Source organism: Cucurbita pepo, chromosome 9 (assembly GCF_057944985.1).
Source record: "Cucurbita pepo subsp. pepo isolate OVF chromosome 9, ASM5794498v1, whole genome shotgun sequence".
NCBI classification, from domain to species: Eukaryota; Viridiplantae; Streptophyta; class Magnoliopsida; order Cucurbitales; family Cucurbitaceae; genus Cucurbita; species Cucurbita pepo.
The window spans coordinates 13,894,747-13,909,674 of record NC_141806.1 but is presented as its reverse complement, the minus strand read 5'-3'; the positions used below and the strand labels follow the sequence as shown (position 1 = coordinate 13,909,674).

The window sequence follows — 14,928 nt, the reverse complement described above, 5'->3', positions numbered from 1 at the left end:
GTTAAAGTTATTTGGATGGAAAAAAGAAACCTAGGAATGTAAAAAGATTGGAAAATGAAGGAATTGAAAGAATGGGGCAATTGAGGGTATCAACATTCAACAATATATGGTTCAAATCTTTACACAAACCCCAAGGTGAGATGTGTGGGGACAAAGCATCAAAAAACTATATCACATCACATGTACAAACAAAATAATATTTGCACATTTGCCCTTTACTTTTACTTAAATTGCTATGTAACCCCTCGTGTCGATGAAAGTTTCCGACCGTGGGGTTTGAATTGTTGCAAATTGAAAAGTATAGGGACTAACTTTAAAAAGATTTTGAAAAGGGTGTTCATATGATCGGATAATTCGACCTCGACTACCCAACTCAAACCATAAAAATTGGGTTATTTTTGAATTTTTGAAAAATCGAAAATTTGGCTCAGTTTGTTGGTTGACATTTTAGTTGTCGGGTCAACTCGACCAACTTGAAAATAAGGTTACAACTCAACCCAATCATAAAAATATTTAATGGTTGTAATTGATGTTAGTGATAGGTTGTGTTTGTAACTATTTGATATTTGAACTTTATGAAATTTTAGTTACTAATGTAATATGTATTATAGAATAAGTAGGTTCGGTTGGATAGTGTTGTGAACTCAATTCAGGTTGTTCGAGTCACCAATTGTGAGAACACACATCAGTTAGAAAGGGGAACGAAACATTCCTTATAAGGGTATGGAAACCTCTCCCTATACGCGTTTTAAAAACTTAAAAAAAGCCAAAAAAAAGCCAAAAAAAAAAAAAAAAAAAAAAAAAAAAAAAAAAAAAACTCCAAAGAAGACAAAGCGGTGGGTTTGGGCTCTTACACCAACTCAACCAACTCGAAATTTTGGGTTAGTTCCAAAAACGCCATTTCCATCTTCAGCAGTGGGTTTGGGCTATTACATTAACCCAACCAACTCGAAATTTTGGATCGGTTCCAAAAACACCCTTTCCATCTTTAGCAGTGGGTCTGGGCTATTACACCAACCCAACTAACTCGAAATTTTGGGTTAGTTCCAAAAATGCCCTTTCCATCTTCAGTAGTGGGTTTGGGCTATTACACCAACCCAACCAACTCGAAATTCTGGGTTAATTCCAAAAACGCCATTTCCATCTTCAGCAGTGGATCTGGGCTATTACACCAACCCAACCAACTCGAAATTTTGGGTTAGTTCCAAAAACGCCCTTTCTATCTTCAGTAGTGGGTCTGGGCTGTTACACCAACCCAACAAACTCGAAATTTTGGGTCGGTTCCAAAAATGCCCTTTCCATCTTCTCGGCCTCACTATAAAAAACGCCAATAAAAAAACTTTTTTTTTTGGTATGATTTAAATATGAACCGTTGAGTAAGCATATTCGTTTTTGGTGTATTCAAAAAGCAAATAAGAAAGAAAGAAGAAGAAGAAGAAGCTTTTTGTTACATTATGTTCTTTAATGTTGTTGGAATTGCTTTAGTAATCTAAAGCTTTTTAATGGTGGTGTGCTTCTTGGAGGATAAACCAAGATAAGGTCTTCTGGGGTTCATCTACCATATTCACCACTCCTTCCCTCCCTCTCTCTCTCTAGCTCTCTCTCCTACACCTATTATCCTAAATATTTGACCTCGATTCTACGACGACACGTGATGGAGTGGAAAAGAGAAGAGAACGAGCCAATTACAACCGATTATCTTTTATCAAACCACAAACAAGATAGAAATGTATAAAAACTTCGCCCGTATTTGATTTATTTTAGTCTATATATTTTCGAAAACGCTTAAAATTAGTTTTTTGTCACTTCAGTAAATTTTAAAATTAGTATTTATTACTTGTAAAATAATAATAAATATTTATTTGAAACCCATAGAAACTTTAAAAATAAATAATAATAATAATAATTTTAACATTTTTTTAGGGTTTTTATTTAATTTGCTTATTTTAATTTCCGAGTTAAAAAGGGTTTTATTTTTAAAAATTAATAATAATAATTGAAATTTTTTTTGTCTCATTTGAAAATTTATTTAAAAAAAAAAAAAGACAAAATATGTCCTTTCAATACTATTTAATTTTCCCCTTTTCATATTTCTTTTTCTAATCCACTTATTATGTTTCTTAGTGTCTAAGAAAGTATACAAAAACAAATACAAAGGATATAGAATAATTTTAATCCAATGTTTAGTTCTAAACTTTAAGGTTTAGGTTTAATTTTACTATACACGAGATAAAAGGATAACCTCTCTGTACGTATCTATGAAGTTTTAATGTCTTCGAAAAATTATACAAAGAAGAATGTAAAATTTTAACTATGTATTTGACGGTTGTTCGATATCTATCTAATTAAATAAACAATAAACGAATTCACAAGAGAAATGACTAAAAATACCCGAGTTAGGATTTACTCTTTTAGTAAGCTTATAAGAATGCTAATAAAGCGTATAAAGAGAAATACTTGGAGGTAGAAAAGAAAAACCTTAACAAGCGCGAATAAATGGTAACGTGTGAAATTATTTATAATTAATGCTATTGCAAATTCAACGACTAAAATGTGCAGACTTAGGAAAAGAGTTTATGGATCAATAATCCATACATGATTACATTGTATTGAATTAAATATATGTGTAGTAGAATATGCAACATTAATTCATCTGTACTAAAATGTGCATATAGACCTAAGAAATTTTTAATGGGATCAATAATTGCAAATACAAATACAAATAAACAAATTGATAAAAGTGACGTCGTGGATAACTTCTATTGTGCACTTATAATTGTAATTAGATGTGTTAGATGAACACGACTCTCTACAATAGTATGATATTGTCTACTTTGAGCATAAGATCTTATGGCTTTGCTTTGGACTTCCCCGAAAAGACAGAGATGTATTCCTTACTTATAAACCCATGATCATTCCCTAAATTAGTTGATGTGGGACTTTCATCCAACACCTACCCTCGAACAAAGTACGTCTCCCCTTAATCGAGGCTCGACTCCTTTTCTTTTGGAGTTTTAGTCATTTTTTACGATGCCTTCGAGGAGCCTCCTTTTGGAGTCCTTTGTTCGACATTTGAGGATTCTATTGACATGACTAAATTTAGGGCATGACTCTTATACCATATTAGATGAACACAACTCTCCACCGTGTATGATATTGTCTACTTTGAGCATAAACTCTCATGACTTTGCTTTGGGCGGGTTCTATTGTCATAGCATATTTAAAAATATGAGTATTTTAGAATCTAAAGATCAATTTGTTGAGCAAAAAAATGAGTAATCTTAACTTATCTATGTAAAATGAACCAAATTCACCGATGAAAAATGTCAATTTGAGAGTATAATTACCTGTCACCATTTAATGAATCAATCAAAAACTCTTCATCTTCTCCAGCAACTCACACCATTTGAAACTCTCCCGTTAGTTTGATTTCCCTCTGCAACTTCAAAAAAATTATTGAAAGACAAAAAAAATTATATATTAATGGATCAACAAAAGTTTACTCAATTGGAGAAGGGAACAAAGTATTCCTTATAAGGGCATGAAAACCTCTCTCTAGCAAACACATTTTTAAATCATAAGGCTGAAGACGATATATAACAGACTAAACAGACAATATCGGCTAGTAGTAGGCTTCGACTCTTAGATTAAAAAGTGTGGTTAATAGTTTTTCATTCAAAAGTTTTTCATTTTCCTAGCAATACAAATTTCCTATAAATATGCATCCAATCAATGGGGGAAAAGAAAGATTAAAAAAAAAAAAAAAAAACAAGTACAAAAATCTATGTAGTCAAAATCATATCTTAAGGAGAAAAAAAAGATAGGAGAGAAAATGAATAAGGCATCTTCAGGAAATGTGTGTGTGGGCAAGCGTGAAAGAGGAACATCCCATCAAAGAGTACTTTTTTTAAGGATCTTTTCTACTTTCTTCTTTCTTCCATTTCATATCTTAAAAAAGAATATAAGAAACCACAGATGTGACGTTTCCAATCAATAAATCTCTCTACGGATACACGCCCAAGAGTTATGTAATATTCATGTAAAAAAAAAAGAATAGTTTTTCTTTCTAATATCGATAAATAAATAAATAAATAGAAACAGAAACAAACGGGACTAACAGATATTGTTCTCTTTTTATTTTCTATTTTTTATTTTCTCTTTTGGGTTTTCCATCTGCTAGAGAGAGAGGTTTTTAAACTCTTATAAAGAATGTTTTGTCTTCCTTTCTAACCAATATAAGATCTCATAATCCACCCCATTTGGAGCCAGCGTCTTTGCTGGCGCTCGTTCCTTTCTCTGATCGATGTGGGATCTCACATCGCATCTCCCTGATTAATTCAGAGAGATTTAAACCAATGGTCTAATGATTACCTATAAAAGGTTTTTTCCAATAAAGAATATTCACATCGCATCTCCCTGATTAGTTCAGAGAGATTTAAACCGTTGGTCTAATGATTACCTATAAACGGCTTTTTTTCAATAAAGAATGTTAATTCTACAGCTACAGAAGTACTAACCTCTTTCTTATGCATGCATCTTCTTCCCTTAATTCAACACTGAATTATCACAATCAATGTTGCAAGAAAACTCACAATCATTTGGTGAGTTCTTTCCAAACTCAAAGAGCTGATATTGGCGCTGTGGATCACATCCTACCAATTAAAATGGGAGGGGATGGATTCCAAGACTTGAAAACAAAACTAGATGCTCAGCTCGGTAGGAACTACGGACTTCCACATTGGTATGATACTGTCCACTTTGAGCATAAGTTCGAGTGGTTTTACTTTTGGTTTCTCCAAAAGACCTCATACCAATCGAGATGTATTCTTACTTATAAACTCATGATCAACCTCTTAATTAGCCGACGTGGGACTCCTCTCCCAACAATCCTCAACAAAGCCTTGTATTTCTGTAACGGTCTAGATCCACCGCTAGCAGACATTGTTCTTTTTGGACTTTCTCGTTCAAACCTCCCCTCAAGGCTTTTTAAAACACGTATACTAGGGGAGGTTTCCATACCCTTATAAAATGTGTTTTGTTCTCCTCCCCAACCAATGTGGGACATCACAATCCACCCCCCTTCGGGACCAGCGTCCTCACTGGCACTCTTTCCTTTCTCCAATCGATGTGGGACCCCCGTCTAATCCACCCCCCTTTGGGGCCCGTCCTTACTAGGACACCGTCTCGTATCTACCCCTTTGGGGAACAGCCTCCTCGCTGGCACATAATCCAGTGTCTAGCTCTAATACCATTTGTAATGGCCCAAATCCACTTCTAGCAAATATTGTCCTCTTTGGACTTTCCCTTTCGGACTTCCTCTCAAGGTTTTTAAAACGTGTCCGCCATGGGAGGTTTCCATACCCTCATAAAGGGTGTTTTGTTCTTCTCCCAACCAATGTGGGACATCATAATTTCCTTCGGACGGTTGAGGTCAGAGCTCAGTTCCTGTCCTATAACTTGATTTAGAATCAACATCTTTGTACTTGTGATCTATACTAGATCTGGATATCTTTGCTTCTGGAAGATTTAGAGGGGAATGATTTAGAGTAATAATTTCACCAGACATACGAATTAGTATAAACTCAAGCACAGGTATCAGCCAGCCAGCATGGAAGAAAAAACGATTCCAATTTTACCTGTGCACATCCACAGACCACACGAGATTGTTTTTGCGGAAAATTTCAGGCAAAAGGCCTCGTTTTGTTGCTTCAGTGAGAACCCTTGCAGCACGCCCTTTCTGTCCAAGCCACCAAAGTGCTTCTAACAGTGTATTGTAAAATCTCATTCCCAATCCACACCCTTCAGCATTAAGTTTGTCAAAAACATATTCAACCATTATCGTAGTCTCCCTTGATCATCTGGCCAATGACTTGATGAACACTGGATACCCTGTTTGTAATCGTCTCATCAAGTAATTCACAAGCATCATCCCACCTGGAAAGAAGGGACTATGAGATGTAATGATAAAACCATATATTTCTTAAAATGGTCCAACTCTGATAGTTAATTAGTGATAATTGCTGGAGAAATCATCTAAGAAAAATGTCGACAATGAGGAAACACATGATGTTCTTACAAGGTAAGAGTTAACAACCGATGACAACTGACAAACTCTTCCTATAACTCTAACTTGGTATAAAATGACCATTGACTTCATGGTCCATACAATGAGTTCCTTTTTTGCACATGGCAAGGTCATGATCATGTTGCATGATATAGGGATTTTAAGGAAGAAGAATTTTTTCGAGACAAAACAGACTATTCTGAGGACCTTACAACATTAACAGAAAAGGGAAAGTGAAGGATGTTTATCTAACTGTCGTCCATTAACAATTCCCCCTCAAAATCTCTAAAATGCTCCAACCATCTCTGTATCTGTATCGGCCCAAGCCACCGCTAGTAGATATTGTCCTCTTTGACTTTCCCTTTCGGGCTTTTCTTCAAGGTTTTTAAAACGCATAAGCTAGGGAGAGGTTTCCACACTCTTATAAAGAATGTTTCGTTCTCCTCCCCAACCGATGTGGGATCTCTCAATCTCATATAACTACACATTTTCTAAGTAACCAGCCTTCAAGGTGTGACAGATTTCTGTATAGAATAAAATTATGATAGACTGAATCATGAGCACAAAATTTGTTTAAGAGAAAGGTACCCTGAACAGTCTATATCAATTGGAAATAAAACTAAGAAAACATGAGTTAATAATGAACATAACTTTCATAGACAAATACCACACACACACACACATACACACAGTAATTATTACCGGTCATTCTTGGCATAAACTGCCAGCATCATGCAGTAGCATAATACACTAGGTAATATTCCTGAAGCTTTAATCTCATGAAACTGCTCCTTGCACTCATCAACAAGACCTGCAAAGCAATAAACACCTAAAACTGCCTCAAGGGCCTTCGCAATGGGTTCACATCTCATCTTTTCCATCTCAACAAAAGACTTTATAGCTTCTTCAAACTTACCACTTTGCCTATAACCTTCAACAATACCACTAAATGAATTCACATTCCTTGAATTGCCGGATTCTCTCATTCTCAACAAGATTGCTTCAAACTCCATGTAGAGTCCACCTCTAGCAAATGAGTGAATTAGCGAATTGTAGGTATCAACAGTTGACTTATTTCCCACTTCGTTCATTGTGTTAAATGCAACAAGAGCTTCATCATACAATGCAGCACGTCCATAAGCTTCAAACAGTCCACTATACGCATTAGAACTTGGAACTATTCCTTTCTCATTCATGCGAAGTAAAATTTTCTTGGCATCCTCATGCAACCCTCCCTTTCCACAAGCAAATACTAACACCTTGTATGTTTCGATATTTGGGTCAATCTTTTCATCCAGAAAGTCATGAAACAAAGCTACAACCTCCTTGAAGTATCCACCCTCTCCAAATACTCGTATGAGAATGTTGTAAGTAGTTGCATCTGGCTCAGCACTACTCTCTTTCATTTCAAGGAAAAGCTCTCGAACATCATCATACCTCCCATGCTTCCCATATAGATTCAACAGAATGCTGTAAGTGGACGAATTTGGCACGCATCCTGCTGCTTGCATCTGCTTAAACACATCCATTGATCTCCTTAATCGACGCTGATTTTCATATGCCTCTATTCACACATTGTTGGATGATATGTCAGGCATATACCCTTCGGACTCCATTTCTTTTAGCAAAACATAGCAACTTTCTCGAGCTTACCCAGTTTTTCAAATGTTAGAACTATAAACTGTATGTTGTTATCTCCGGGACGATCCCTCCCTCTATCATAGTTTTGAAGACCATCACTGCCTCATCACCTAAACCGCGGGCAGCACATGCACTAAGCAAAGTATTTTAAGTAACCAGATCAGGTTGAACCCCTTCATGCCTCATCTCGGCAAACAGTCCCAACAGTCCCACGCAATCTAAATCACCTCTAGCACATGCATTTATCACGGTATTGTAAGTCAATATATTAGGCGACACTCTCTCTCTCTCTCTTCATCCTTTCAAGAAGTGCGAGTGAGGTTTCGTAGGCATTTATCAAAGCGGTATAAGAAAACACGCTACGTATCACGCCCTGGCTCGCCATTTCATCGAATATCTCGCTACAGATCTCTAGCAATCCTTCGCGGCCGAGAAAGCTGATCACGATGGCATAGATGTACTCGTTCGGCTTGCACCATATCTGACGCTGCGTGTATTAAAGAGGCGTAAAGAGCTTTGCCAATCGCCGCACGCCGCGAATTCCTTAAAATCCAAGCTGAAGTCATTGAGTGAGAGCCTATTCTTGAAGATATCAAGACAACGAGCTATGCTACCTCGTGGCGGTTTCAACACCATAGCTGTACTTGGCCGTCTAAAAAATTACCGACATATTCCCAAGAACAAGATCCATCGGCTTCGCCAGGCACTTCCCCGCATCGGAGGACAATCTCCAATCATCTGAGAAAAAATCTACGGCGAACACTGAAATTGTAAATATTTGAGAGAAATGGAAGTTGATGAGACTCTAAATACCGTTTCGGAAAAGTCGCTGAAGTTCGAAAAGGATTCGGCACGGACAAATACGGCGAGAGCGCCATTAGAAACTAGTTCTCATTAGCGAATCGGAATTTCCCAATCGCAATCGTTTTCCTACAAGATGACGAACAGTTAACGAACAACGAAGAACAGATTGAGATAACAACCAGTGAAAATTCCACATCCAGTTTCTCCCATTCGCTAATCGATTTCACAGTGGACTCGCAGCAGCGAAGAACAACGAGCGGGAGCGGGAAGCGGGAAGCGGGAGCAGATGAGAGCTGCAATTTTCTTCGTCAAAGCCACGTGGAGATGATATGGATATAAACGTGACGTTTCGAGTTAAGAAGACCGGCGGTTTTTAACACGGGTACGGGTTAACCGGATTACCCGCTTTCCGACCCGGTTTCGTTGAGAAAATGGCGGGATCATTAAATATATATATATATAATTTAAAAATTAGGGGATTCTTTTCTCTAATTAACTTTTCCATTATTGAGTTTTATTTTAATTACGATAATAACTTCCTAATTAATTATGAAGATTACTAAATTATTTCCATTTATTTATTAAATTTTTAATTCTAAATATTCATTTTAATTTTATTTAAAATAAATAAAAACTTAACAATCATTTTTTTATTTATTTATTTTAATTTTAACCAATAGATATTTTTTGAGAATATAATAGTTCACCACTAGCAGATATTGTCTACTTTTGACCCATTATACATCGTCGTCAGTCTCACGATTTTAAAACGCATCTGTTAAAGAGAGGTTTACACATTTCTTGTTTTGTTCCTCTCTCGTGGGATCTCACAATCCACTCTCCTTGGGAACACATCGTTTTCGTCAGCACACGGTTCGATGTCTTGCTCTGATATCATTTGTAACAGCCCAAGCCTAATACTAGTAGATTGTAACGACCCAGATTCACCGTTAACAGATATTGTCCTCTTTGGGCTTTCCCTTTCGGGCTTCCCCTCAAGGCTTTAAAACGCGTCTACTAGGGGAAGGTTTCCACGCCCTTATAAGAGTGGTTTGTTCTCCTCCCCAACCAATGTGGGACATCACAATCCACCCCCCTTCGGGGGGCCCAACGTCCTCGCTAGCACTCTTTCCTTCCTCCAATCGATGTGGGACCACCCCCAAATCCACCCCCCTTTGGGCCCCAGCGTCCTTACTGACACACCGCTTCGTGTCTACCCCATTCGGGGAACAGCGAAAAAGCTGGCACATCGTCCGGTGTTCGGCTCTGATACCATTTGTAACGACCCAGATCCACATTGTCCACTTTGTTCCATTTTGTATCGTTGTCAGCCTTACGATTAGGGAAAAGTTTCCACACATTTATAAGTAATGTTTCGTTCCCCTCGCCAACTAACATGGGATCTCACAATACCCTACGGTCTAGATCTTGGACGGGTATTGATCTTGGACATGAGACAGAACAAAAAACTTTATATCATACCGATTCAATACAAATTTTTAATCTAAAATCAACCCGAACTAAACTAAGCATCATCGACATTGCATCACACAAATTATTTTCTTCGAGAGATATAATTTAAGGTATATTGTTTCATTGGACGACATGTCGTTTTTTAAATAAATTAGGTGGCGGTCCACTTTCATCAATATTTGAGGTTAGGAACAGAGATTCCAAAACACCGAAAAAAATAATAATAATAAAATAACGGTTTGCTTTTTAACTACTTAAAAAATAAAAGAAAAAAACAGAAAAGGATTTGCTACTCTATTCGCTACACACAGTAGAACCAAAATCACCACCGTCCACGTGTCCATTCAACCACAGCATGTATTAAACGATTGCCATCTGTTACGCCCGATACGTCCACGTCAGCTGGCGCGAGCTGATACGTGCGAGGAGAGAAAAAAAAATCTAATGGCGGAATTAAAAAAAACCGGCGTTGTTGCGGTTGGCCACTGAAGTGGCAGGCGGTGTAATTACGGGAGGGTGGAGAGGGTAAAATGGTAATTAGGGTTGGACTTGAGTCGTTCAGTTCGTAACAGACAGCTGAAGTAAAAGCGAGGGGGGGAAACAGAACAAACCTCCGCGCTTATTCTTTCTCTTTTCTTCATTCTTCACAACGGGGTCCAAATAAATCAGCAAAGAGCGGAGAAGGCTCTTGGATTCATCGGTAATGGAAGATTCTGAGGTATATTGTTCGAATCGCCACTATTTGTTAATCGACTGTAATTCTATTGAGATTGCCCTTGCTGCTTTAACGAACTTCCTTTGTTTGTTTGTTTTGGGATTTTTTACTCTGGATTTGTGGTTTTGGTGGGGAATGTGTGAGAGGAGGTGATTTTGATCTTATTGAAGTTTGTTTTACTGCCTTCGACTGGGATTTAGCGGTGTGTTTCGTCTGATTTTGTAATGGATTTTGTTTGTTTTCAGAAATTGACGGCCCTCAAGAAGGCTTACGCCGATATAATCCTCAATACGGCGAAGGAAGCGGCGGCGCGTATTATGGTTTCTGAGAGGAACGCTATTCGGTTCCAGCAGGAGCTCGCCGCGACTAAAGATGAGGCTTTCCGGATACTGCTTAGGCTTAAGCAAATGTTGGATTCTAAGGTTTGTTTGTTTGTTTGTTTGTTTCTTGCTTGCCCGTTTCTTGTTTAGAATTTTTGTGTGTTCTTCGGATCACGTTCTGATGTGGTTGGCTTGGTGGTTTTGATTTGTACTCTGTTGCTGTTAATGGATTTGGAAGAAAAATTTGTGATCTTTACGCTAGTTGGTAATCTTTAATGTTGGGTAACGGATTTCGTTCTTTCATAATTTGTAGCTAGTTTTTTACACAGCCATTCAATCAGTTCTCGCTATTTTCTGGCTGTTCGTTGCTTAAATCAACTATTTCCTTGTAATCAATTTAAGTCGGCAGTTGCAAAACAGCGCCAAACATTTTGAAATGAACTGTGCAAAAGAATAAGAATGAAGAGAGCTAGAAACACAGAATAATGCTTGAATGAAGTTATTAATAGTTGTATCTTTCTCAACATAACCAGAAAAAGAAACTGAAGTTTCTTTTTGTGCTTTTCTAATTTTTGTGAACAAGTGTGGAGCTGAAATATGCCATGTTTTCAGGTCAGCGAGGCAGAGACGGTGTCTTCAAATCAAAAGAAAAAGATCGAAGAACTTGAAGCCCAGCTTGAGGAAGCTGAGGACATAGTGAGGGAACTTAGAGCTCAGTTGCAGGAAGTTCAAGATGAATTGGAACATGTGAGGAACAAAAAAGTAGTGCCCGAAGATAAGCAAAACTTGGCCAGTAATGTTGCATCTCGGGAGGACTTGCCGAACTTGCATGAGAGGATTGTACCTTATAGCATAAATTCAACTTTAAATGGGACATGCATTGATAGCTGGCCTGAAAGTAAAAATGAATTGCAGATGGATAATGGTCAAGTTCATGGAGATTTTGCCTCCATGGTGATGAGAAGCAAAGAACCCAAGCTTTACAGAAATGGCTGTACTCAGAGAGTACGTGCATTTGAAAGAAAATTGATTGATCGAAAAGTGTGTCTGGCTGGACAAGCTGAAAATGTCAAGAATAAGGCGTTCAATACGGGTGAAGAAGAGGGTAAACTTATGTGTAAAACATTCATTGCCAAGGATGATTATATCGGTCGAGAAAGGAAGAATTTTAATGAGATCAAGGCATTGCCTGAGTTATTAAGCAAGGATAGTCAAGTTCCAATTATTAAATCCCTCCGCCGAAAAAGAAAACGAGCTACTAGGTACAACAAGAGGAAAGCTTTACCTGTTCTTGATGACATTACTAAGCAACGCAAGTCACCTGACCTTCACTGCCCAGAAACTCTTTCAGTGGATAATGATGATTCAGAGGAATGTCTGTTGAAAAAAGAAATTGATGGTCAGAATGGTCTAATCTTGCTCTCAACCCCCGTACTCTCGGAAATAAATGAAATGCCAACACCTTCAGGATGTCCCGACGCCAGTGAGGGAGATGGAGCAGTAATAAATTATTGCCCTCCTAGGAACATGACGGACGATGATATAGCAGTTGTAGCTAAATCTGACTTCACTGGCCAGGAAAATTTATGTGGGGAGAATGTGGAGGCTTCTGCTTATAAAATAGACGTCGACCCAGTTAAGGAGTCATCAGTTAACTTGGATATGAAAAACTCCGATGTACTTGATGAGATTCCGAGTCAACAGTCAGATAATAAAGTTCTCAAGTATACATTCCAAAGAAAACGAAAGAAGGAATCTTTAAGCAGCCCTGATGGGAAATCATCAGTTGATGAAACCATATTAAAGAAAAGGATGAAGGATAAACAAAGTGCATCATCAGAATCAGATAAGTTTAGCTTAATGACAGAATCATCTCGGGACAACCGTCGATTGGCACAGGTTGCTCGGCAGGTTAGTTTTATATCTACTTTGACGTGTTGGTATAGCCTTCTATTTCGTTTCTAAGCATCTGGAATTAGTTAATTGCACACTTTGTAGTACTGGGTAAGGGCATAATACTCCGTGGTACTGAATGAGAGATAGTTTGTTGTCTAGTCTCAACAGGCAATGTAGCTAATGTTTGTGAACTTTATTTTGCTATACTGCTTGCATTTCTGGCCATTTCTCTGGATTACGTTTCTCCGATGCATCTGTTCTTACAAATTACTCATAGCCTAATTCACTGAAAGAAAATTCATATTTAGCATCTGGAGGAGATTTTAAGTTCGAGTATTTGCAGGCATAGCTGGTAATCGTATACAGTATCTCATATAGCCTAGTAGAAATGTAATTGTTAGAAACACATATCGCATGCGTGTTATCTCCTTTCATATCATAATTTATCTCTACCATTCAAGTTGTTTCTTCATTGGTTATGGTTCCTGCATATGGTTGTCGTTCTTGTTGATTTGATATTAAATCCTTGATATGCAACGGTGATTTTCGGGTACCCTCCCCGCTAAACTCTTATAAAATTTACACTTCGAGAAACTGAGAACACAAAACATGGAGAAACCTCTCTTAAGTGTTTCCTGTATATTTGAATTCTCTTTGGTTGTCATCGTAAGCTGTAGAAACACATAAATAGATAGTTGATCAATAACATCACATGCCATGAGAAATTTCAACTATGTATATATATATATACAACAACCATCCTGCCTTCTAGGCCGTAGCCTTCTGACCTGTTTATCAGTGGCATTCTACTGCTAGGCCACAAGACTTGCTGCAACCAAGGAGTTGTCCTTCCCCTAGATCCCATTTTTTCTGCAATTTCCACCCTTTTTATATTAGCTTTAGCTACCATACTGGTATATTGTTTGGTTTGGTTTAGAATACACCTCGAAAACCTTGATGAAACTCATTGTTGTTTTGTTGTTTGGGATCTTTGCATCCTTTTTATGCCATTTCAACATCTTTCATGTCATAAATGATAGGTGTCATATAAAAAACTGCATTGTTCACTCATGTATCCTGGAATTATGTTTCTGCAGCTCATATCTTTGTCTGAGAAGAAGTGGCGGTGATAGAACTCTGTCTGCCCTGAAATTCATAATTGTTGCTTTGAGAAATAAAACCAACTGCAACAAAGAAAACCTGAATATGGGCTGTTTTGCAAGAAAGTATTGGTTGCTGAGCAAGTGAAATGATTTCCAAGGAAGCTCCACAGGCCATGAGCAAGTACCATATGGACGATCGATATATATATATATCGTCCGCTAACTTATGAATGTTTATGTAATCTTTATATCCTTCCTTTCGTTACTATATATATTAAAACCTTGAATCATGGCATTTTTCTTTCCCCTTGGGAAAGTTTAGTTAATTATATTCCAATTTTCCTTTCGTTACTGTAGTGTTTTCGTTCCTTTGCAGCTGAGAAAGAACTGCCATTAAATGGTGTAAGAAAAAGAGAGATTCTAAATTCTAATGGTCCAAAATTCAACGTTCAAACTTGTTGTTGGTTACCTGAAAAGGAGCTGCCATTGAAGCTAAGAGCCAAAACTTGCAGCTTTCTCTCTGCCCTTTCTCCAATTCCTTTTGGATAAAATTTCCTTTTTTTAGGTGATTCCCCTACTCGTCCTTTTCTTGTTGTTTTGATTGTTCTTCTTGGAATATATGTTGATCGATGTTGAATATTCTCTGTGGGCATACAATTCCATCAAAATATTCATATTAGTTCGGTTAAGAATCAATGACAGATATTATCCACTTTGAGCATAAGCTCTCGTGGCCTTGCTTTGGGCTTCCCCAAAAGACCTCATTCCAATGAAGATAGTATTCTTTGATCATTCCTTAAATTAGCCGATGTGGGATTTTCATCATCCAACAAGTTCATAAGTTGATGAACAATTCTTCTATATTTTTTTTGGGCAAAAAAAAAAAAAAGATTTCAATGTTGAATCTTCCAT

General features: G+C 37.5%; 1 protein-coding gene and 1 pseudogene across 2 annotated transcripts; one reads left to right on the top strand and one right to left on the bottom strand.

The window, feature by feature from the left end:
• Window positions 1-2,493: 2,493 nt before the first annotated feature.
• Window positions 2,494-8,800, bottom strand: LOC111801751 (pentatricopeptide repeat-containing protein At1g74850, chloroplastic-like; annotated as a pseudogene). Its single transcript, XR_015422418.1, has 3 exons — window positions 6,767-8,800; window positions 5,637-5,934; window positions 2,494-3,436 (listed from the first exon to the last, which is right to left on the bottom strand). The product of XR_015422418.1 is annotated as a pentatricopeptide repeat-containing protein At1g74850, chloroplastic-like (transcript).
• A 1,740-nt stretch (window positions 8,801-10,540) lies between these two features.
• Window positions 10,541-14,367, top strand: LOC111801750 (uncharacterized). Its single transcript, XM_023685889.2, has 4 exons — window positions 10,541-10,700; window positions 10,943-11,119; window positions 11,630-12,928; window positions 14,011-14,367. The coding sequence occupies exons 1-4, from the start codon at window positions 10,686-10,688 to the stop codon at window positions 14,041-14,043; spliced, it is 1,524 nt and encodes a 507-aa protein (XP_023541657.2). The 5' UTR covers window positions 10,541-10,685; the 3' UTR covers window positions 14,044-14,367.
• The last annotated feature ends 561 nt before the right edge of the window (window positions 14,368-14,928 follow it).

Coding starts and splice junctions, on each gene's coding strand:
- LOC111801750 (XM_023685889.2), top strand. Junction 11,120..11,629: donor AGCAAATGTTGGATTCTAAG/GTTTGTTTGTTT, acceptor CCATGTTTTCAG/GTCAGCGAGGCAGAGACGGT. Junction 12,929..14,010: donor TGGCACAGGTTGCTCGGCAG/GTTAGTTTTATA, acceptor ATGTTTCTGCAG/CTCATATCTTTGTCTGAGAA.